The sequence below is a fragment of the Gymnoscopelus braueri genome (assembly GCF_963280865.1).
Source record: "Gymnoscopelus braueri genome assembly, chromosome: 15".
NCBI lineage: Eukaryota > Metazoa > Chordata > Actinopteri > Myctophiformes > Myctophidae > Gymnoscopelus > Gymnoscopelus braueri.
The window spans coordinates 38,501,120-38,525,442 of record NC_137620.1 but is presented as its reverse complement, the minus strand read 5'-3'; the positions used below and the strand labels follow the sequence as shown (position 1 = coordinate 38,525,442).

Genomic DNA, 24,323 nt, shown 5'->3' with positions numbered 1-24,323 from the left:
ATTGTTTTATTGTCTTATTGTTATATTGTTATATATTTTTCACTGTATGACGACATGATTTGTACATCAATCACCATGAATGTATACATGATATGATTTCATTTCATTGTATATTGATTGTCTGTATGTGTATTTTCCTGTGTAACAACAAAAATAAAAGTTGACACATTAGAAATAATTAATATCAGTGTATTTATTTCATTGCTGCAGATCATATATGCATACATCATTTTACATCACTTTTACAAAAAAAAATTAAAAGAAAAATATATAATTTTCATACATCATATTCACCGGTTGACATATTGTACACATTGGACACAGGTAAAATCATGGTATTTACATATCATAGCGCGAATTCTACTAACAAACGTACATACCATGGCATCATTACAATGTAAATTATGTCCATACATGTTCATCACTTTTTGAAAAGAGTACCCCTTTTGTATGTGACATAGAAAAAATACACAATGTTCACCACAGGTGGTGGACATATCATCCTGAACCTGTCTTGTAGCATAGAATACATTCACACAATTCTTCTGAAGAAAGATATTTATATCTTTTGGGAATCTAGGGTACACAGGTGAGTGTCCGTATGAATCAAAAAAATAACCACATCTATCATCTGTGATATAAACGGCTAACCAATGGGACCCAGGCATCGATGATGGCTGAGTATTAACAATAGCCATAGCTGGTGTATGGCTGATATTATCTGGGAGTTGGTCAGATGCTAACACACCCATGAAATGTATGTTTTTCCTAACCTTCTTTTTAAGAACGCTTGTTAACTCTATCGTATTCATATTGGTATAGGATAATACTCAATAATAATCTGTTAAGACCTGTCTACGGTTCGAGATTTCAATAACTGAATCATAAATCGCATAGCATATCATATTGAGCGTGTGCGGTAAAGGAGCCCTGAATCTAACTTCCATACGGACATTACCCGATCTGATTAACGACACATGTTGACCACAGCTTTCGTCAGGGGCTAGGTTGAAACAGTATAGCGCATATCCGCTACCAAAATCCTTACGGTTAATAATCAATCCTCTATCTTTCAGCTGACGCCCTGTAGCTTGTATCATCTGATAATATTCACGGCCATACAGCCCGTCGTCGTAATTTGGTTGAAATGGTCTCCCGGGGAATGATTGACCATCTACAAGTAGATTTAAGAATTCCAAATTGTAATTCGCAAAATTGAATGGATTCTTACCGTAAGCACCTGTAAAACCTTCATGATCTACAAAAGCGATTACGATGAATTTAGGTTCTACGCCTAAAAATAAGTTCTCCTGATTAAAAACCCTAGACCCATTAGGCACAGAAACAGTTTTTAAACACACTCTATCAATAGGATATTTTACATTTGTTTGAGTGATTGCTCTGGCGTGTGCCAATCGCACCCCAGGAGCCACCGTTACTTTCTTTATATAAAGACTGGCCGAAAAGATTTTAATAGTAGGGGCAACAGGGACAAGAACTGTACTTGTAGCCATCAGACAGAATTCATCTTTAGCACGGATGAATTTAACTTTAATGTCAACACCGGATATCAGCAGTTTTTCCTGAAAAAACATATCCGAATGAATCGGGGCTATTATATCCACTGTTCTGCTCTCTGCAGTATATGATGCTCTCTTGGTCAAACCCTTGTTATCCCCTGCAGGATTAGTGACATCCATGTGCCCCGCGGTGTCTTTAATAAAAAGTCCACTTCCGAACTGGCTGGTTAGCGCCTCCTCACCGTAATTTAATAGACATTCTATCACGCCCCTGTACGGATATGTGTTAGACGAATGTGTAATGAGTGTATCCCCAAGCATGATATCAACCTGCGAGAATAATGAACACCCCGGGTAATTAACAAATCCTACATCGGCATCAGCAGCCAGGTCCGTTCCATCTGCATTGCTGATTTTAGCTTGAATATGTATATATGTATTATTCAGGTCAATATAGTCCTCAGATGAGCCGGTGATATAAAATTCTATTGGAGATGTATCGCTGATGGCCGACACCGGATTTATCTGAAGGTATGTGTTTCTATCTATAGAAGTCTGGGTCATCGGTACTGTGAATAGGTCCAGTTCACTTTTAACGCATTCTTCAGACATGTTATGGACCAGCGACATGATGGATGTAGGATCAGGGTTAAAAGATGTCTCTGCTTGATGGTTTAGTGATCCTTCTGACACGTCGTTTAGCCTTTGTCTTCTTTTTTTGTGTCATCCTGGGTCTTTTATATGTCTCACGCTTCAGGACACGCCCATGAGAATGGGATCTCGGGGGTCGTTTAAACCCTCTCCTATTATGATACATTAAACCTGACCCCTCCTGCTTCTGCCTTGAAGGTCTGTTCATAACATGGGTAACCACATCACCTACAAAACTCTTAGCAGCTGTTTTCAGATGAGGCTTAGCTATACTGAATCCACTCTTTAAAAGGGGCATAGCAAACCGGAAAAGGCTTCTAAACATACCGCCCAGCCCCGATCCATATTGAGTAACAGAACCCGTAAACCCCGGTAATCCCGATCCTGCTTGATTTGTATAATATGCCATATAACGCCCATCATTACTAATGTGAGGAGACCCTCTCATTATGATCTATGTCTAATAGGTCTAAAGTGTAATTTAACAATCACCTTTCCGTATGTAAACGGCACATATAGATTTTGATCGGTCTTTAAGGATATCTCGATATCTCCTATCGTAGATCTGGATAAAGCGGTGTAATGCGGCTTGTCGTACACACTATGTGGCATGTCTTTGGTTTCGTCTGTGATATTTATACTTCTCAAAAGACGAACATAACTGTCACCCACTAACTGATAATCCGCAATGTCTGTATAGACATATATATTATAGCATCCACCGTATATATCTGCAGGGTGTGGAGCTACCCGTTTTGCCTCTTTTGATGTAGGTATTTCAAAAGGAACCCCCGGTTTAAATCCTAGAATTATTGCCAGACGGCCTCTAAACACGACACACAATCCTCCTTCAGTTGAGCTAAAAAATACCCTGTTTTTTATAACATTATACAGTATGGTTAACCTCTTTGTACTACTATCTCCGTGTAACAAAATATTTATCTCCTTAATAATCTTATTTACACTACCATATACCCCCTGGGGTAATATTAACACTGGGCCAGCGCCATTGGATTTACTGTCAATAATGCTTATCCAACCATCCTCCTCAGGGAAACTATTCCAATTGCGAGGGTATTGTAACTCGATTAAACCCACTTCGTAAGGTTCTTTGAGGGTAATAGGTTTTGATAGTTTGGTTCTATAATGCCATATCTTATTATTCGGATATACATCAATAGATGCATTACTGGGGAGGGTTATATAGAACCCTTGACCATCCATCGTGTATATACACCTCTGTATGCTACTCAACCTACTGATCCGTTATGAACATATATATTCTATGCACACTGCTTTTAAAAAGGATTCATATGATGACAATCTTCTATGCTAGATCAATAATTTGAGTTTCAGGTATCCAAGAGTTGAACTTATCAGCCCATCCTAGCCATTTCACTAATACTATTTTCTGCCCTCCCCTCTTCTTCTTTTTTAATATCTTTTCTATTTTAAAATCTTTATTTTCATCTATAATAACTTTCTGGAGCTCCTTTTCATAAAATGTACCCTGTATGTCCTCGTCCGCTGTATCTTGCAACTTGTATACAGGGGGTGTCCTATGGACACATTCTTTTACTTTAAAGAATTCATCTGTAAATGTTTGTTCGTATCCTTTCCTAAATACACCCCTATGTTTGGATATCCGTACAGTATCCCCTACGCTATATTTAAATTTAATCGTATACTTATTCTTAGATCTGTATAGGTTGTTGAATACTACATGTTCATTATCCTTATTAACTGTAGCAGGGGTCATTTTGATGGACCTATGGTATGAACCGTTATACGCTTCAACTAACTGTTGGAGTACTGGTATATATCTCCGTGAATTGACCGATGTCAAGTATCGCCACATCTTTGACTTAAAACTACGGTTAAAACGCTCCACAATGCTAGCTTTTGTTTCATTACCCGTTGAGAAATGCTTAATATCATAGTCACTCATCAATTGTTGAAATGTCTTATTATAGAATTCCTTTCCAGCATCCGTTTGTAATTTTTGAGGGACCCGCCCCTCGCTCAAAATGCCTTTAAAGGCTTCTGCGACACATGCCCCTGTCTTATTATGTAAAGGCCTAACCCATGCATATTTTGAAAATACATCTATGCATGTTAAAAGATAACGTACTCCATCATTTTCTTTAGAATATTCCCCCATCTCCACTAGATCGGCCTGAAATTGTTTATCCATACCACTGACAAACACCCTGTTTCTCTTAAAATACTTTGCAGCTGGAGCGTGAAGGGTGTAGACATCTTGTTTCTCTAGCCAAGCTTTAACCTCTGATATTTTAGGGGTAATGCCATCCTCTGTTTTAACCGCTGTAATCAACCTGGATACCCCTCCTAACCCCCCAGGATTACCCGCATCATAATATATCTTCTGTAAAGCTCCTTCCATCATACCACCATGAACATCAATGACCATTTAGTGTAATAACATATAGTTTTTATTCCCCAAAAGAAAAGAAAAAACACACATATATGAAACAGTTTTACACTACATCCAAAATAACACCATAGTCACACAGCATCAATGACCCCGTTGCTAGAGGCTGACTCACAACCAGCCCATATATCCGCACTCCTATGAAGTGTTCGAGCAGTGTCCGAACCATTTATAAATTGTGTAACATCTGTTAATTTCTCTATGATGTACGGCTCACTACGCAGATCACTGGCTATGACCTCAGCAGCCCCTAGGAGTCTGGGTGGTATCACTGTTTTCCCACGGATTGTCTGTAAGGCATATGCTAAAGCACAGGGGTAATGTAGGGGTGAACAACGCATCACATATAGCATCATAACATCTCTGATAATAAAAAAGCCCAGGCTCATACAGACAACTATGCTGGAGTTGACTGGGGTGGTCTACACGACATCCGTGACATTCAGCCCCTAACATACGAGTCAACACTCTCTGGATACATAGACATAGAACCGTCTTTAAAATGTCCACATCATCAGGGTTTAGGCTCTCATCGATGGGGGGTAGCACTATAGACCAGTCCCTCTCTGGGGTAGATACAGCAACAGGCTGCAGTTCGAGAGATGTATCCACCACGGATAGGAATGTAAGGTATTGAGCCCCTAGATTCTCAGCATAATCTGTATTTAACCAAGTGTTGGCATCGTCGTTAGCAGTTGATGACGTGCAGATATCAATGGAACATATAGCATCCTCATTCGGCGGGGTCACAAAATGATCCGTAGAGGTCTTCAGTGGTAGATAGTTCGCAGAGAGAGATGCTAAAGAAAAGAAAGCAAAAAAAAAAAAAAACAACAAAAAAAAAAAACAACGAATATTAGAATAAAGTACTTGGAATGACATACGTTATATATATATACACTACTATTATGATTGTGTAGTATTTTTTATTTTCACCCTATCTATGCTGATGTATCTTCGGCGTCAGACGCATTCACCCCCAGGCATGCGAAGAGTGGTAAACATACTAGCAGTGATCCTATCCTACAGAGCACTGTGAAAAACCGGCCTCTGTATGTATCACTATTTGATTCTCCCTCTAACTCCTCAGCTACATTCAACAGTCTGTTTAAACATGCTGTACATACATCGTCTGCTAGTCTCCTGTGTATAGAATGCATAAAAACACATACATTACAATCTAAATATATACGTTATATGATATTACCCATCCAAATATTCTATCAGGGTAACCTACCCGTCTATATTCTCTAGAGATGTCGTATAATCAATCCTCCGTCTACAGCAACTCCTCTTCTTAGGCGCACGCATGTGATCCAAGCTATCCGCAACATTCTTTTCGGTATAAAAAGTAGGTGTACTAGGCGACATACCTCGAGAATTAACCTCTGCCATGACGAGAAAATCAGGGGGACGAATGATGCGATGATGTCCGGAGAAAAAGCTGAACTGGCCGCATACGTTAACTGATGGAGGTACTGCGAATAGGGTCAATATATATATATATACACTTACCTACTCCCCTTTATGACGCTACCACATATGATAGGTCGATGAAAAAACTGTTTTAAGGCCATCCCCATGCCAAACCCACCCATCCTAACTACTTCATCCCCTCCCCAGCAGGGGATGCCAAAGCCACCCCTCCACTCCCCCCTCCACACAGCAGGGGGGTCATACATGTCCGGGCATGCCTGGGCACGCCCCCTAATGATGACGTCACTAAAAACAAAATGGCGGATGCTAACACAATTAGCATGTTAGCATGTTGTTAGCTTAGCATTTAGCTACCGAAGTGCCCTTTACTACTACTCACACACACACACACACACACACACACACACACACACACACACACACACACACACACACACACACACACACACACACACACACACACACACACACACACACACACACACACACACAGCAGAGTCATGGAGTAATACGATATATTATAATCAACTGTTAAGATAGAAAACAGTAGGTTTACAAAGCTGTAAAAGTGAACAAAGAAATAAGTCAGCATTACAACATCTTACACACTCGACACTTCAACAAACTCAGTAAAAACTGTGTGTGTCCCCTGTTGCAGATAATGAAGCGAGTCATTTTACCTAAGTAGAATGTATGTGGGAAAGAAAAGTTCTGTACAAATGAAGCAATTTACAATTTTGGTATTTAGCAGACATTAAAAGGATTCCTTTCGTCAAAATACGAGTGAACATAGTTTTACTCCCCGAATACCTCGTTAACAGAATCCCCTGACCACCGCCCCCTCCCCTACTTTCTATGTAAATATACCTTATGATTCTACTGAGCTCTATTCCATTATGTGTTGTAGTATATTTTGTATTGTATTGTATTGTCTGTACTCTGTAGTATATATTACTGATTAATTGAGTACAAAGGACCACAATGGAACGTGTGTTATCCTTTTAGCATAACTTTTGATTGCTGTACTGTTTAATTAATTAAGATTGGAGTAAATGGCATGAACTCTAGTCAAACAATAAGGTAAGCGGTAGAGTAAATAGACTGCTAAGAAAACAATTAAGTGCTAATTAGGAGGGCAAGTAAACATCAAATCTAGCATCTGTCTACATGCAGCCTAAATAACATACTTAGCATCTGTGGACAAGTAAACAGCATACATTTAAATACAAATTAAAACAGAAATATGAATAACACTTCACTAAAGTAATTTTGTTTTGTTTTAAGGGGAATCTGAGGTGATCGGGTCCTCTCAGGACGTGGTGGCCAAAGTAGGGGATGATGTGATCCTTCCTTGTCACATTGAGCCACCTGTCAGCATGGCCAAGGGGTCGGTGCAGTGGTCGAGACCTGACTTGGAGCCGGATATTGTGCACATTTGGACAGATGGATATACGATTTCTGGTGTTAAGACGCTGAACCCGATGTACAAGAGGACGTCCCTGTTCCATGAGGAACTGCCCCATGGTAACATCTCACTGAAGCTGTCCTGCGTGCAGCTTGCAGACGAGGGGACGTTCAAGTGCTCTGTTCCAAAGCTGGGCAAGAGCAGTTCCATAAAGCTCATAGTTGGTAAGATTTAATGCTCAATACATGGATGAAAAACAACTAGGAGGAAAAGAGCAGGACAAAATAGCTTTCATTATAAAGGCATAGTAGGCTATGTAACTTTGCCCTGTGTTTACATAACTAAACAATACATACATAAAAATATGTTTTACCAATCATTCCCCTCTATAGGCCTACCAGCAGTTATCAGCCACTGGAGTAGGATGGTGTTTACCTGCAGAAACACAATGCCCTCTAGCTGTAGTTTGTTTTGGTAGATATAGGGACATTTTTGGGCTACCAAAACACAGCTAGAGAGGAATGTGTTTCTGCAGGTTAACACCACCACACTGCTCCAGTGGCTGATAACTTGATTGATTGATTGATTGAATGGAAGTACAATTCACAATACAAGGTCCTCTAAACTGGATCTCTCATAAAAGCACTTGGCTTATTTAAAATGAGATCCCCGTGCACTCAAATCATGATGACATTTAAGAAGACATACAAATATACACTACTATGCAGAAAGTCATACAATCAGCTTACAGGTTACTGGTATGAAAAACAAGAAATATGTACAATAGACAGTTTTAGGAGGAGGGGAGGGGGGGGGGGGGGGGGTAGGTTAAGACTTTGACAGGGGCCAATTTGGAATTGCAGCATCCTGAAGGTGATTCTTTAGGGCAGTTTTGAAAGTGAGTAGGGTTTTACACTCCTTTACTCCTTTGGGTAGGGCATTCCACATTTCTGTTGAATAGCATGAGAAAGAGTTCATTTCCTTGTTTGAGCCAAATCTGCTGGTATAGAGGGAAATGATGGGGGTTTTTTTTGTTATTGTTTTGTTATGTAAGCACAGGACAAAGTTACATATTATGCTTTTAAAGACCATGAAATGGAAAGTCTATGATTTTTTTCTAAATACTTCATACATGTTAAAAAAAACATTGCCGAAACAATTGTAAAATTCTCAGAACTATATTTTACTGAATTGTGAAGTTACCTTCCTGTGAAACGCCCTCTGCAATATTTATTGGAAGTTTCATGGAGGTTTCATTTATTTATGTACAAGCTTTTCTTTTAGATTTTGGATTCTTTTCCCCCAAGTGCTTGCAGGACTAAGGATTTTTCAGACAATATTCAAAATAACAGAAATTTAAGGGGCGGAACTTATGGATCCTTGATTTGTTCATCATGAGGAGACGCACACGTGTGAAAGAAGTTTCATGACTATAGGTCAAACAGGGTATGAGATATGCCTGTTCAAAGTTTGCATATTCAGCCGAGTGCCACCCCCCTTTGGCCCCCTTCTGTAACTTTAACCAGCAAAAAGAAAATAATAATAATGAAAAGATCGATTTTTGGAAATTGTTAATCAATTTTGAATCGTTGATAATAAGAATCGCAACTCTTACATGAATCGATTTTTTTTCAACATCCCTACATGGGACAGTGTCTCAAACCATTATATTATTTGAATGCTTGATTTCATTTCATGATGTTGACATCCGTTGTGTCATGGCTCACTGTCTTTCCTCTTTCAGAGGATGGAACTGGACTAACTGGAGTGATTGCTTTGACTGCAGGAATTACAGTGATTATCATCTTGGTGGTAGAACTACTGATATATTTATGTTATAAAATGTGCAGGCCAGCTGGTAAGTGTTTAACTGATTCACTGACTCATTTCTTTTTCAAATGCATATTTGATATATCTATCCATATCTATAATATTAATGATAACAATGTAAAAATTTAAATGATTAGTGTCTCCACACTGACCAATATTAACTGTCTCACAGAGAGAGGAAGAGAGCAAGAGCGAGAGTGGAAGAGAGCGAGAGAGAGAGAGAGAGAGGGCGAGAGAGGGCGAGAGAGAGTAGTATGTATCTGCATGCATAGAACTTGCGTGCATTAAGTGCATGAGTTACAAGTGATAATATGATTCCAATATTTCATATTGTTTCAGGTGAAACAGGGAACAACCAGGGTGAGATAATTTAACTTCAATATGGATCATATTGATCAAACATTTGTTTATGCAGGAAATGTAGATGTTGCAAACCTCAAACCACAAAATTCTTGATTCTTCTTGATATACCTACAACCTTTCCCCCTATAGAAGCTATAGCTCTGAATGAGCCTCCCCGGTGTGAGGGTAAGTACAAAATACATGACGTACTTATGTAGATACTGTGTTCCACTGCATGCAGTCAAGTGCTGCACTGCTGTCATTTTTGCACTGGTCATATAAAAGGTTAAATAAAAAATAAGTATAAATGATACTAAAGTAATATTGTTTTGCTCTGTCTCTTAACCACTTTCAACTTTGCATCTAATCCTTGCATCTAATCCTTGCCTCCTCACTCGGAGGCTGGACTAAGGCGTGAGTGGAGTACTCGAGTGGAAGACGCGAGGGTGGAAGTTAGGTTTAGTTCTGGGCCAAGATCAGATTTTTAATCAAAGTTATGGAAAAACGTGAGACTTGAAAGCATGAAAGCTAGCCTGGTCAATGTCCTGATGGCCAATTACTAATAGTGCATTGCATGAGAAGATGAACGCACAAAATTAACAACCCTTCAGTAATTATAGTTATAAGATAAGATGTGCAGTTTATGTACACACACGAATGGCACCTGACACATTAATGCATTTTAACCACATAAACCCTAGGGTCCCTATTCTGGGGCGAACATTTGGCAAAAATAGATTTTATTTAGCCTCCATTTTCGCAATTCAACGTACAAGGCAGTTTATAGAGCTTGTAGTTATAGCAATGATTTAATGAAATGCTATTGTATTACAACACATACTGTAAGCTTCAGTCAACAGGAGTCACTCAAGTGCAGATTAAAACATGATTACAGTATACTCGAACATCGAGTGTCTCTCTTGTGTTTCAGAGATGAATGGATTGATGGATACATCCACCCAGCCTGCAGCTTTACCTGGTGGGTCCTTTGTTTTATAGCCAAACTGATATTCAAAATGAACTGTTTATATGTTTTCACATGTAGAGAGTGACTTGGTTGGTTGGATGCCTGAGTTTCAGTGTCACATTATTCCACAAACAAAATAAGACATAACATGTTACATCCTATAAAGAAAACATGAGAATCTAGGGCCCGTGAAATTTGAATGGAGAACTTTTGACTAATACATCTTGGCCACATGACCCAAGATAATTGTACAGGAGTAGTGATGGGCATATCGATACTTGTATCGATATATCGATACGTTTCAATGTATTTCCGGTTCCGGTTTACGTCCATTTTCATGTTTCCGGTTCCGGTATCGGTATCGGTATCGGAAAATTTGCCCCAAAAATATCGGTATCGTATTGACTTGAAGAAATGTGGTATCGGCCCATCACTATACAGGAGTAGGAACAAAAGGTGTGTTTTGAAGAAAACGCAAAATGGCAGAAAATATTTTCAGGCCATGGCCTAAATGGGGTGCATCATGATCCAAGGAATCCAGGGTGTACTATCTAAGGTTTGAGAGTTAAATGCCAAAATGTGAAGTTGGCTGTTATAGCGCCACCGAGAGGCCAAGTTGAAACATTTGGAGTGGAGGTTCTTCTAGGCCTACTGGACATATGCGTGCAAAGTTTCATACCGATCAGCGATCAGTCCAACAATGGTGCCGAAGATTAGATGCTCACAGACTGATGGACAGACGGACAGACAGAGGAGAAACATATTATCCGGTGGAGACAAAAAAGAAATAATCAGACTCAGAGGAGAGAAACATGTTTGACTCCAGGAGTAAATGTGCATTATGGAATATTATTGACTATAGTATATTGACTATTTATTAAATTTTTGCTGTGCATACTCAATGTGCTCGTAGTTTGATAACACTGTCAGTGGTCCGATACAATAGAATGAAAATGTCCTTCTTGATTAAATAGATAGAGATACTGAAATCAGTGTTGCCAAATTATCGTACCAGAGGCTTGATTTTTTTGTATTTTAAGAAAAAAATATTATACACTGCCAAAAATAAATAAATAACATAAATATTTACTCAAATAAAAGCCCGATAATGAAGGTCAAACATGTAATCATTATTATAACAGAGATGCTGTGACATTACAATTCACCAGCATGGAAACAACAGTCTAGGTTTATAATTCTAACATTGTTGTCATATTATGATAACATCAGACCCATATATGGTGATTTACGGATTTATCTATATTCTTTTGCACAACCGCGGATCCAACCGACTTCCTACTCTGCACATCACTCCCTTGGCTCCTCTGCAATACGCACACCGAGTTTGAAGTATCGGACGGACGGTCTCCATATATGCCCTGGGCATATCGGTCAGATTGGCAGTTCTGGATAACCGGATCTCCATATGCTCTTATGCCGTATATATGCCCATATGGGCATATTGGTCTGATCGGCGGTAAAACGTAGATGTGTGGGCCGCCCGAACTGCAGTGGTTAACCCAAGCCTAATCTTAGAAGTTTTGTTTTGACAGAAATGACACAGACAAAAAAATATTCTTAAACTGTTACTGTATATGTATTTTGTGTGTGTGTGTGTGTGTGTGTGTGTGTGTGTGTGTGTGTGTGTGTGTGTGTGTGTGTGTGTGTGTGTGTGTGTGTGTGTGTGTGTGTGTGTGTGTGTGTGTGTGTGTGTGGTTTGAAAATCATCAAAGTGTGGTGATTTGTGGAGAGTATCTTGCTGAATGAAACCTGTATATACTAAGCCTTTGTTTGCTATAGAGCTGATTTAAATGTATCCAAAACTCAATGCTAAATTTCCATTAGAAATCGTGGATAGAAATAGGAACCCATGGCAGAGGTAACTCTTGCATTAGTTTACAAAAAAGACTATTCCATACATTCTTTAAAACAGTTTAAAAATGTACATACTGTACTGTATAAACCTTTCCTTTCATAGAAGTGCCTTCAAGACATTTTATATTTTGGAATGTAATTTTGTTCATCTCCTTTTTAGATGGTCCTAACCAAACCAACATAGACCATGTAAGTGAAAGTAGTTAAAGCTTCAAAGTAACAGTTCTATGTTCTCTCACATATACAGAGAGTATAACTTGTTGGGTTCGTTCCATCACTGCTCATATACAGTAATACATGACAGGCATTGCAGTGTATCATTGTGTATTTGTGACTAACTCAATCTGTCTCTGCTGATTTTGGGATGACCAGTACAAGTTGACCAGCAAACCTACAGGTCTTTGTTTGATCATATCCAATGAGAACTTTGAGAAACCCGGACTTGAACATAGAGTTGGAACAGACAAGGAAGCTGGTATGAATGTTGTCTGGATACTTACTGTCACTTACCCTCATACTCTTTACTGTTGGTTGTGTATAATGTTGATTTTCTAAATGTAAGAAGATCATGCTTCATCTGCACTTGTCATACATTTCTATTGAAACATGAAAAGTAAACAGTATTCTGCAAATGGTTCTGGTTGAAGCTTCATTGATGGATTGATTGATTGATTGATCTTAACCACTTTTTTCTTTTTCTTCACATTTATTAGAAAATTCTCGGGATGCCAGATTCAAAATGGTTAATAAAGGGTTTGTTTGTTTGTTTTCCACTCCTGCAGATAAAGTGGCACGTACATTCAGCATGCTGGGCTTCAGGGTGTTGATGTGTAAAGACCAAACCAGGGACCAAATGAAGACGACGCTGGAATGCTTCTCTTCTTTGAAGAACCTCACCGAGCTACAGAAGTCCAATGTACGGGAATGGTCCAGGAAGCAGAGGGAGTTCACTTACCTTAGACGTGAAGATCCTCTACAGCACGGAGATGCCTTCGTTTGCTGTGTTATGAGTCACGCAGAGGACGGTGTTTTTGGGACCGATGGAGAGACCCTCCACACTGGTGACATAACTTGGCATTTCAATGGCGAGAACTGCACGGTCCTTAAGAGCAAGCCAAAAGTGTTCTTCATTGAGGGCTATCAGTCCAAGTGGCATCAGAATGAAGCAGATTTCCTGGTCGCCATGTCAACCAGTAAGGATTTTTGGAACTACACTGGCCCAGAAACTGGGAGCTTTTTCATGCATTCTGTGTGCGAAAAGCTGGAAGAAGAATGTCACAGGTAACTCTCTAAAATATTAAGAATAAGAAACAAAACAAAAACATGAAAATAAACTGATATATGAATATTAGTATAAAATGCTTAGTCCAACTTTTAGTCCACAATAATTTGTAGACCTGACCACCTAATTGCAACCATTACTGCATGTTAGGGCTGTTAAGTATCAATTATGTTAGTGATTATCCAATTAAGCATTTTGTTTTAATAATACATGTATATATTAACAAATATACATATCTTTTTAATAATCAGTCTGATTAATTAAGTCCCACAAGGTATTTTTTTATTTGAAACTTTAATTAATTACTTTCATTTGACTGTAATAGTAATAATTACAAAATAGACACATAGATTTTGTAAATCAAAGTGTACCTAGAAGGAAAAAAAGAAAAGAAACAAACCCTTGACACACACATAGAGCAAACCTACTTTTGCTATGTTCTGCTATATTCGCTACCATTGAAAATCAATTAGTTAAATTAATCTGTTAAACACCATATACTTAGTTGACCTGAGTAGTCCCCCAGGCAGGGCTCTATACTAGCCACCCTCCTGCTCTACACTTATGCTATCCATGCTGCATGTAGGCCTACATCGTTTAATTGACTGCAATTCAATCAAGTGTCAGCTGTAGTAGTAGTGATAACTTGTGTTCTGATTGTTGTGTTACAGTGGTGATGACCTCATGACCATTCTCGATGAGGTCATCAAAATGGTGAGCCAGTGGAGGCCGGATGACGGGACGCCGCAGATCCCTGATGTTAAACAGAACACCCTGATGAAAAAGCTGGTGTTCTCACCGTCAAATTCCGATTGATCCCAAAAAAACTAAAAGACTGAGTACATTCACACACGCGCACACATGCGCACACACGCACTACAAGTAGGACTGATTATGGGATCTGGTTTCCTACAAATTACGTTAACAATCATGACTTATTTTCTTGCTGGGATCAATGGATAATCTCCTGCTAAGCTAAACTGCCTATGTCCATAAAGTTCTATGATTCTTTGATATTGTCACTATGACTATGCTCATCATCAGTGTCACCTCTCTGGTGGGTGAATGTTAACAGTAAAATGTTAGGTATTCTAAAAGCTTTGTTCTATCACCTTCCATTTTGGCAAGTTATTTTTTATTGCTTTATTATTTGGACTGTATTCAGGACTGTGTTATGGAGATTAATGTGTAGTCTCTTTCATATCAGTCACCTATTAATTTATGTTTACATGTGTGTATTCATGTTACATAATGACTGAATATGTGTAGATGTTTTTTAACTGCTTTTTAACTTGGTCTGTAAGAGTCTGTCTGTATGTGTTTTACAAGCTGTTTTGTCACAATAAAATAGTTCCTTATAAGGTTGTTCTACAACGTACATGGCTGATTGAATGAACAAATCATTACCATTACAATAGACCTGACTACAATAGGAATGTTGTTGTTTATTTGCAATTTTACTTGTCTCGTATGTTAGTATTGTAAATTGTATTCTGGATGAAAATTGTAAATTGTACACAAAGTCAAACAGAAAAGGAAATGCACATATCTTGAAGCCCTTGAATTTTGCTTCTGTACTAAAATAATGTTGAATGTTGGAGACCTACTCCTTTACTTACTAAACACACATTTAGTAGTATGCAATACATTATCGTTTTGATTTATTTGATTTGATTTATTTGATTTGCACACATTTTTTTGTATACATTTACAGGACATGTTACTGTAGTTCTTTCCAAGGGAAGGTTTATGAATTAGTTGTTGTGCCGGTGAGGTAACAAACCCTAGGGGGGCTTATATGAGAACCTCACCGTTTACATTACATATAATATGAGTTATTTGATATTAAAAGCAAAATGAACAAAAAAAGAAACTAAAAAACTAAAACTAAAATAAAACTAGAAAAAGTGCTCCTCGGAGCACAGGTCTCCGCCAGGTCAGGTAGGTTATTGTGGCCTCCTGGTGGCGCTATAATAGGCCATTGTGAAAAGGGTGCCCGTTTCTTCTTAGGCCTTTCACGACAATCGGACACTGTATTCATGATTTGAGGCATTTTGTTCCAAAAATGTGTTTTGCTAGATTAGACCTGCTGGTGGCGCTATAACAGGCCAATGTTAAAAGGGTGTCATTTCTTCCTCAGCCTAGTGGGAATGTGCGTGTAAAATTTCACGGAAATCGCAAGCTGAGTGCATAATTTGAGGCATTTTGTTCAAAACGGACCAATCCTGCAAACTTTGGAAGCCAGCCAATGAGGATGGAATATGGGAAATCGGACAGATCTGTGTTCATCACATGGCTATAGAGATACTGTATACCGATTTGCATGACGTTTGGATAAAATCTGTAGGAGTAATATAAAGAAATTGGTTTTGCACAAATCGGCCTCCTGGTGGCGCTATAACAGGCCCATGTGAAAGATTTGGGGCAGAAGTTCTGAATTGGCATCCAGGGAGTGTGTGTGCACAGTTTCGGAGCGACCGGGCCAACGGTGCCGGAGATTAGCTGGTGACAGACGGACACACGGACGGACACACACACGGACGGACGGACAGGGGGTAAGACATACTCTTTCGGCCTGGCGGAGACAAAAATATATATGCATATAGAAACATTAGTACTTAGTATCGTACATTAGTACTACGATAAGTCCAAGAAAAACTCAATGAAAGTGTCTGACTGAGATCAACCGGTTTTATGGACTGATGTTTTTCAATATTTCAGATATTCTCTGTCCACCAATACGTCTAGTGTCTTTTAAATTCAAGGTAGAGTTGGTAGAACGGCCGCTGACCAATCTACGCCAACTGCTTGTCCATCCCCTGTATATCAGGGGATATATATTACCCCTGCCTAACTCCATTCGTCCACTCTCGCTGCCCTTGCTGTGCTCCCGTTAGGGCGTGGGCCCGGGCAGCTCCCCCCGACTCGACAGAGCAGCACGTCCGCTACATCCTGGCACGCAGCTCCACCAACCCCCTGATTCTAAAGGCGGGTGACAAGGACACATCGGCCCAGCCCGCCGAGTGCCTGCAGCTCCTCTGCCGCGCCACGCACGTCTTCAGGGAGGAGTACATCCTCAAGCAGGACATGGCCCGCGAGGCGCTGCAGAGGCGGGTGAAACTGTTGACGGCCCAAAAGAACAAGCAGCAGGAGGAGATGACTCTGTACCGCGAGGAGAGGAAGAGCCTGAGAGAAGCGGCTGAGAGGCTGGCAGACAAATACAAGGACGCCAAGCGCTGCCAGGAGGCCATCATGAGCCGTGTGAGGAGGGTGCTGGGCAGCCTGCACCGACAGCTGCCCGTGATGTCAGACAGCGAGAAGGAGATGCGGAAGGAGCTGCAGTCCATCAGCGACCAACTGAGGCTCCTGGACAGCAGCATCAAGCAGGTGCACACCAAGATGGAGTACCGGAAGAAACAGGCGGACAAGGCCGGCGCCACTGCGGCCAAGACCACCGTCTCCCTCGACGTGCAGCAGAGGAAGTGCGTCCAGGGCTTCCTCAAAGAGCAGGGGGAGCAGATCGCTGACATGATGAAGCATATCAAGGATGTCAAGAAACATCCATTTCTGAAGCGAGTGTTAAATGTTTAAATTATGGGTCAATTTTTTACTATCCAGTGCTTCATTTCTTCATGTGATGTCTAATAGAATCATTTCTTGTAACTATCAGGGCTTCAGTCTCTTACCTAAATGTCTTTGGAGTAAATAGATAGTCAGTCTGTGTGGGGGTGTGTGGAAGCCCATATTTGGGCAAGATTTAGGTACGTAAGACTACCCAGCCTGATGGAGATACAGTGAGTGCTGAGTGTTCCTTGTTTTAAACTAATTTCAGTATTTAGTTTCACATATTTGCTGAAATACATTATGCATATAATAAGTGGTTGTGCTGCCCACACCATACCTGGGGGCCCTCTGCTGGCTTCAAAGTAGTTCCAGGTTACTCATGTAAACACCTTGTAAATTCTTAAAATGTATGGTTGTCGCATCCAGGCATCTCTGATGTCCCTCAGGTGTTTCCATAGGGCAGGTTTTCCATTCAAACTGGATGCCAATGCAGATTTACACATAGCAAAACCCCAGAATGCAAAGTGGTGATGTACCAAATTGCTTCATCGCAGTACTGACTTGCAGCTGTAGTTCTCTGAGAAGTTGGTGTGGACTATACGTTCAGCAAAAGTTTCAAGTGATCATTGAGGCTGCTCCATGATCATTCTTGTGCTTTGTCCGCTGCGCTCCACTGAAGGTAGGAGACATGATTAAGCCTACAGCTATTGATTATTGTCTTAGCAATTATACTTTTGATTATTTTTTTCTATTAATCAAATAAACCAGACGCCTGTGGTGGATATACACACAGGACAGTTAATATGGACAGTTATAATTCACGGCGACCTCACCCGCATGTTTACATAACAGTTTGTTTGCGATTCCTTGTCTGAAATAAACAGAGTGCTACTTGGCTTTTCAAAGACAAATAAATCTCTGTCCTTTCTTAACCCGCACTCCTACAGGAGTGTTCTTTTTTTCTTTTCATTTAAAAACATATACATATACACCAATTCTAATTCACATATACACCAATTCTAATTCATTGTTTATATAATCAAAATTAATTAGTCTAAAATTAGCCGATCTACAAAGATCACAACGTGTCACATTGTGACGCTTCTTTAGCCGTTTTTTAACATAGCTTTTGCCTTCAATGACATCCAAAATAGGGATGCCAGGTTGGAATGATTAAGCCATATTTGACTTCAACAGTCCATTTATGCTACTCGACTAATCGATTATGATTCTTAATCAATTAAATTAATTAGGCTCTCCAGTGGATAAGGTATTCTCTATTATGGGTGCATTCTTCACATTACCCATACACATGCATTGCTTGCTTTTTAAATCAAAACGTGATGGCTTGTGTCAGGCTCACTAAATCACTGGTTCTCAGCGTGAGAGCAAAATTAGGAACAATTTGAACACTTTATTCTTCGCCAACATTGACAAATGTTGAAGGTCTCTGCTGGCACAAAATATTATTAAAATGGGGGTCTTGCAGCCAAATTATATACATTTTGGGGTCCTTGACATGAAAATGTTTGAGAACTACTGCTCTAAACTGGATGTCTCCAATGTTGTGCATCTGGTGAAGCATATTGGTAATAAAGATGAGATGTTTTTACATGCATTATTTCACCATTTACCAATTATTGGATGCACAACCCAGTGGGGGCAAAGTGTGAAGAACAGTGATAGACGGAGTTCTCAATGTCTTTTTAATTGTACAGGGACTGCCACACTTTTTTTACTGGCTTCATCCGAAATGCCATACTAACATATGGCCTATCATGTAATATGCCAATTAGTGGGCCTTTTTAGTACGTCTGAAAGCATTGATCCAAGCCGGGAAACACAAATGATTGATTGATTATTAAAATGAACATGCTCTGGAAATGCACGGGTCCCACCCGTCTGACCACTTAACAGTGGTCAGATGGGTGGGCCGTGAACGCTTGTGAGCTTTTCAAGTGGGCCCTGATCCAGAAAAGGTTTGGAACCACTTGTTGGATGCTGATTTCAGACACATCTTGTCTTGTTAGTCTAGCCTTTTAACCACTTAAACCCAATACGTTGTTGAGCGGAGTCCCTCAGGGCTCTACTAGTGTATTTTCTGTTTTCGCCCTACATTAAATATCTTCACTAAAAATAGCCGACCGACAAGCGATCAGCTATTTCCTCAAATCAAATCAATCAAATCAAACTTTATTTATATAGCACATTTACAACAGCCCAAAGCCGACCAAAGTGCTGAACATGGTTAAAACAAGGTAATTCAGACACACAGAAGCATCAACAAATAATATATACACAGGACAAAAACAAAAGAAAAACAAAAGAGAAACAAAACAATGCAGAGTTAGGACAGAGCAGGATAGCGAAATACGACTAAAAGCAAGAGAGAATAAGTGAGTTTTTAGTAAGGTTTTAAAAGCCCCAATCGACTGGGCAGATCTAATGGGGAGGGGAAACATATTCCAGAGCCTGGGGCCCGCAGCCGCAAAAGCATTTCCTGACAAAGTTTCCCCAGAATAAAGATTCTGGAGTTTAAGTGGTTAATGTTGCAACAAGTAGTCTACCCGGATGTGATTACTCAACCGTGTTCAGAGCACTTGAACAGAGAGGAGTCAGCAGTTACGTAGAAAAGAAAAAGAGCTCATATAGTCATAAGAGGAGCAATGACACCTACGGGAAACTTAAAGGATTAAACACCCTCCCAGTCAGTTCTGATCCTAGCTGTCAGGCCAGAAATTCTAGTCAATCCAGAATTGTTTTTATCTTCCTCTGCCATGGTGAATGTCAGTGACAGGGTTCTGTACATGTTCTGTACATGTTCACCCATAAGTGCATAATTACTATTATCTATATGTTATGTTTATATGTTGATTAAAGCCCTATTTTATACCTTGACTATTCAAAAATAGCAGATCTACAAGCTCACACAACGTCGAATCGGGACAGGTTGTGAGCTTGTAGTTATTTTTGAAAACATTTGACACGTTTTGAAACATCATATCACATTATATTTTGATACTTTACTCAAGTAAAAGTTTTATAGGCTACAGGCATTTTACTTGTAACATAGTATTTCCATATTGTGGTATTGCTACTTTTACTGAAGTAAAAAATGAAAAGAAATCAGAGTACTTCTTCCATCCCTGCCTGGTCCTCAGGAAACAATCTCCTGAGTCGAGTTTGTTTTATTTTATATTCTAACTATAGGCCTACTAGTGTCTTTGTGTTAGCCTGGTAAACCCTCCCTCCGGAAATCTCATTTCTATTTGATTCCTGGAATCAAATAGAAATGAGATTTCCGGAGGGAGGGTTTACCAGGCTATCTTTGTGTGCCTTTGCTGTCAGGGCTCCTCGACGCTGGAACAAACTGCTTGAAGAGCTCAGGTTTGATAAATCGCTGTTTTCTTTTAAATCACTTATCACCTAACCCTAAAATGCATTTTGATTCAAAGGCCTTTTGAAATGTTATTGTTTGATTCTCCTGTTGTATATCTCACTTTTCTTTATTTCTTTATATTTTATACATGTTATTGTGTTTTGATAAGTGTTCTATGAATAGCGATTATTATAATTAAAATATAACTGGAATATTACAGAAATTATAATTTTTGGTGATTTTGTTTTAGAGCTTTTAGACATGTAAATATAGCCTACATGTAAAACATTAATTTCGAATTTCTTTTTTTAAGACATACTGTATACACAGGATGCAATGCACTCTAAATTATTTAAAACTCATGCAGATATTAGTCTTAATTGCATTGCATGCATTTCCAAAGTATGAGGAGAGCATAACTGGTGTTGACTTGTGAAACACTACTCGCTCTACACACAAGAGAAGGTCAGAGCTCAGGATCACAGAGTAGTGTGGAGAGGGGAGGAGTAGAGCAACATCTAGTGGCTGAATGTTGTCTATATTTTACATTGTTTTGGCACTTTACGTTTTAGACATGTCTGTCTAGAGACTCTATCCACCACTGTACTATGGCATGGTAAATATTATTTGCCATGCCATAGTACAGTAGTGGATAGTAACTACATACATTTACTCAAGAACTGTACACAAGAACTGTACATAAGTACATTTTTTAGGTATTTTTACTTTACTGGAGTATTTCCAATTTTCAATAACTTTACTTCTACTCCACTACATCTCAGAGGCAAATATTGTACTTTTACTCCACCCAAATTATATGAAAACCGTAGTTACTAGTTCCTTGTAGATTTTGATTATTATTACAAAACCACTTCAGCCCTACATATATATTTCGACCATTTGAAAATAGCAGATCTACAAGCTCACAATGTGTCACGATGCGACGCAAAAATTATAAATGTTTAACTTGTGAAATAGGTCATTCTGCACAATGAGTACTTTTCCTTTTGGTACTTTAAGTATATTTTGATGCCGATACTTTTGAATACGGGACTTGTAACAGAGTATATATACATTGCGGTATTGATACTTTTACTTAAGTAAAAGATGTGAGTACTCCTTCCATCACCGACTTTGACATCTTTTTGGCACTCTACGTTTTAGGCATATTTGCCATACCTTAGTACATGTTTGCTTGATTTTTATTTTTGGAGAAAAATGCACTGGTCAGAGGCCAAAACCTCTACCACTCACAGTCACATAGGCTATTGAAGTGACCAAGATCCACATACTGTACATATATACGTATACTGTACCCTGTCACAACTCACTACCTTCAACAACACAACATAAACAGCCTAGTATACGTATACTGTACCAACACAATTGTTGGTAAAATGGATCGAGGCATTGCAGTCACAAGAAAGTGTTCATCTTATGTACCTGCTGACATCCTGGGTCAAGTGTATAGATCATACATTTTGTGTCAATTGGACTATATTGCTCAGGAGTTTGGTCATCTGCATCCAAAATCAATCAAGCAAAACTGCAGGTCGCACAAAACAGGGCAGACTTGTTCTAGGCTGCTCTATTAGAACTAGCACTGAAAAGATGCACTCCAGTCTGTCATATGGCTCACCATGGAGCAAAGGATTTCCTCAAGCTTGGCCACTTTTTTCTGTTGCATTAACAACTCAAAGATGCCTTTATTTTAGTTTGAACAGGTAGTTTATTGCAGTGACACACACAATCACAATACAAGATTTGCTGGTAAGTAGTAAGTAAGTAAATTTTATTTATAAAGCACATTTCAAAACAAGGTTACAAAGTGCTGTACAATGGAACACGATTAAACAAAATTAACAAGTTAACAACAGAGTATAAAGGTAGAGTAATAAAACAATACAACAAGGATTAAAACAAAGCAATTTGCCCATGAAAGTCAGGTAGAACTTCATGGGTAAAAATGCTTACGGAACAAATGTGTTTTTAACATCCTCTTAAAACTTTCAACAGACTCTGCATTTTTTAGGGCCAATGGTAGGGCCAGTGTGGGAGCAGCCACTGCAAAAGCCCGGTCACCCTTTGTTTTGCGATTGGACGCAGGTATTTTAAGAAGGCCTTTGTCAGAGGACCTGAGGGATCTCACATTGTCCTTAGGGGGCAGTAGGTCCGAAATATAAGGTGGGGCCAGCCCGTGTAATGCTTTATAAGTAGTTAAAATAAATGTAAAATCTATTCTGGACCTAATTGGTAGCCAGTGCAGTGCGGCTAACACCGGAGTTATGTGTGCTCTGCGGTTGGTGTTAGTGAGGATTCTGGCTGCCGTATTCTGCACTAGTTGAAGTCGGGATAATGATGAATGGCTCAGGGTGGTATAGAGTCCGTTGCAATAGTCAAGACGGGAGGAGACAAAAGCGTGCATGATTTTTTCCAGGTCTTGAGAAGTGAGCATTGATTTTATTTTTGCAATATTGCGTAGATGGTAGAAGCATGACTGGGTGACCTTTTTAATATGGAACTCGAAGTTCATTTGATTATCGAAGAAGACACCTAGGTTCTTTGCAGTCTGTTTGACATTAGTTGCCAAGGGACCAAGAGACAGACGAATTGCATTTGAGCTAATCTCAGGGCCTATGATGAGGATTTCAGTTTTATCTGGGTTGAGTTGTAAAAAGTTTTGTGCCATCCATTTGTTGATACCGGTTAAACAGTCATGCAAGACTGTGAGTTTAGTGAGATCATTTTGCTTAAATGAGAGATATAATTGTGTATCATCAGCATAACAATGATATGATATTCCTTCAAAGCTGTTAATAAGAGTGCCAAGGGGGAGCATATAGAGGGAGAATAGAATTGGACTTGGTAATGGTCATACTTGCTCAAGGACTAACTCATTGAAAAAAACGTATGTATAGCTGGTTGGAATGATTTGCCACTTAATATTTGTCAAAAATAGATTTAAGAAAACTTTGCAGATTTACGGGAATGCAGAAGACAACCGGTATTTTGAGGGTTAAACAAATAAAAAAATATTGTGTCTATATTGTGTTTTTTTCATACTAGTGTTTATTTTATTGATCTGTTTTTATATTAATGTATATTTGCATAATTGCAATGTATATTCATGTAATTGAATGTTGTTGTTTTTATGCAATGTGTTTTGCAAAGTGTTCTGGTCTGGACCCCTGTAAGACTAGCTGATTGCTATGGCATCTGCTAAATGGGTATCCTTTTTTAAATAAATAAATAAAACAGACACAATGAAGATTCACATCAGCTTTCTATTCCAGAACCTGTTCTCATTGCCACCCAGTCATTGAGTCACATTAGTAGGCTACACAGCATACAGCACAATATCTATGACACTAATAGAACAGCATGGATCACATTAGTACACAGCATACAACACAAGCAGTAGCAGCAAAGAAAACAAGGTTCCTACCTAAGAAAGAAAGACAGAAAGAAAGATAATGGCCATAAGGAAAAGCCCTAAATAGACAGAGGTGTTGCCACCAAGCCAATCATATTAACCAATACATCCACCCTGTCACAATTCTCAACCTAGTATACTGTATGTATACTGTACCCTGTCACAACTCACAACTTAAACAACAAC

At 39.2% G+C, this 24,323-nt stretch overlaps 1 protein-coding gene across 1 annotated transcript in view; it reads left to right on the top strand.

The window, feature by feature from the left end:
* Positions 1-15,118, top strand: part of LOC308101187 (uncharacterized protein) — a 40,300-nt gene extending 25,182 nt beyond the window's left edge. The window contains exons 2-10 of the mRNA XM_080450572.1: positions 7,345-7,689; positions 9,210-9,323; positions 9,635-9,655; positions 9,788-9,823; positions 10,569-10,616; positions 12,640-12,668; positions 12,852-12,954; positions 13,262-13,760; positions 14,433-15,118. Coding sequence (XP_080306698.1) covers positions 7,345-7,689; positions 9,210-9,323; positions 9,635-9,655; positions 9,788-9,823; positions 10,569-10,616; positions 12,640-12,668; positions 12,852-12,954; positions 13,262-13,760; positions 14,433-14,577 — 1,340 coding nt within the window. The 3' untranslated portion in view covers positions 14,578-15,118. The remainder of the gene's footprint in view (positions 1-7,344; positions 7,690-9,209; positions 9,324-9,634; positions 9,656-9,787; positions 9,824-10,568; positions 10,617-12,639; positions 12,669-12,851; positions 12,955-13,261; positions 13,761-14,432) is intronic.
* The last annotated feature ends 9,205 nt before the right edge of the window (positions 15,119-24,323 follow it).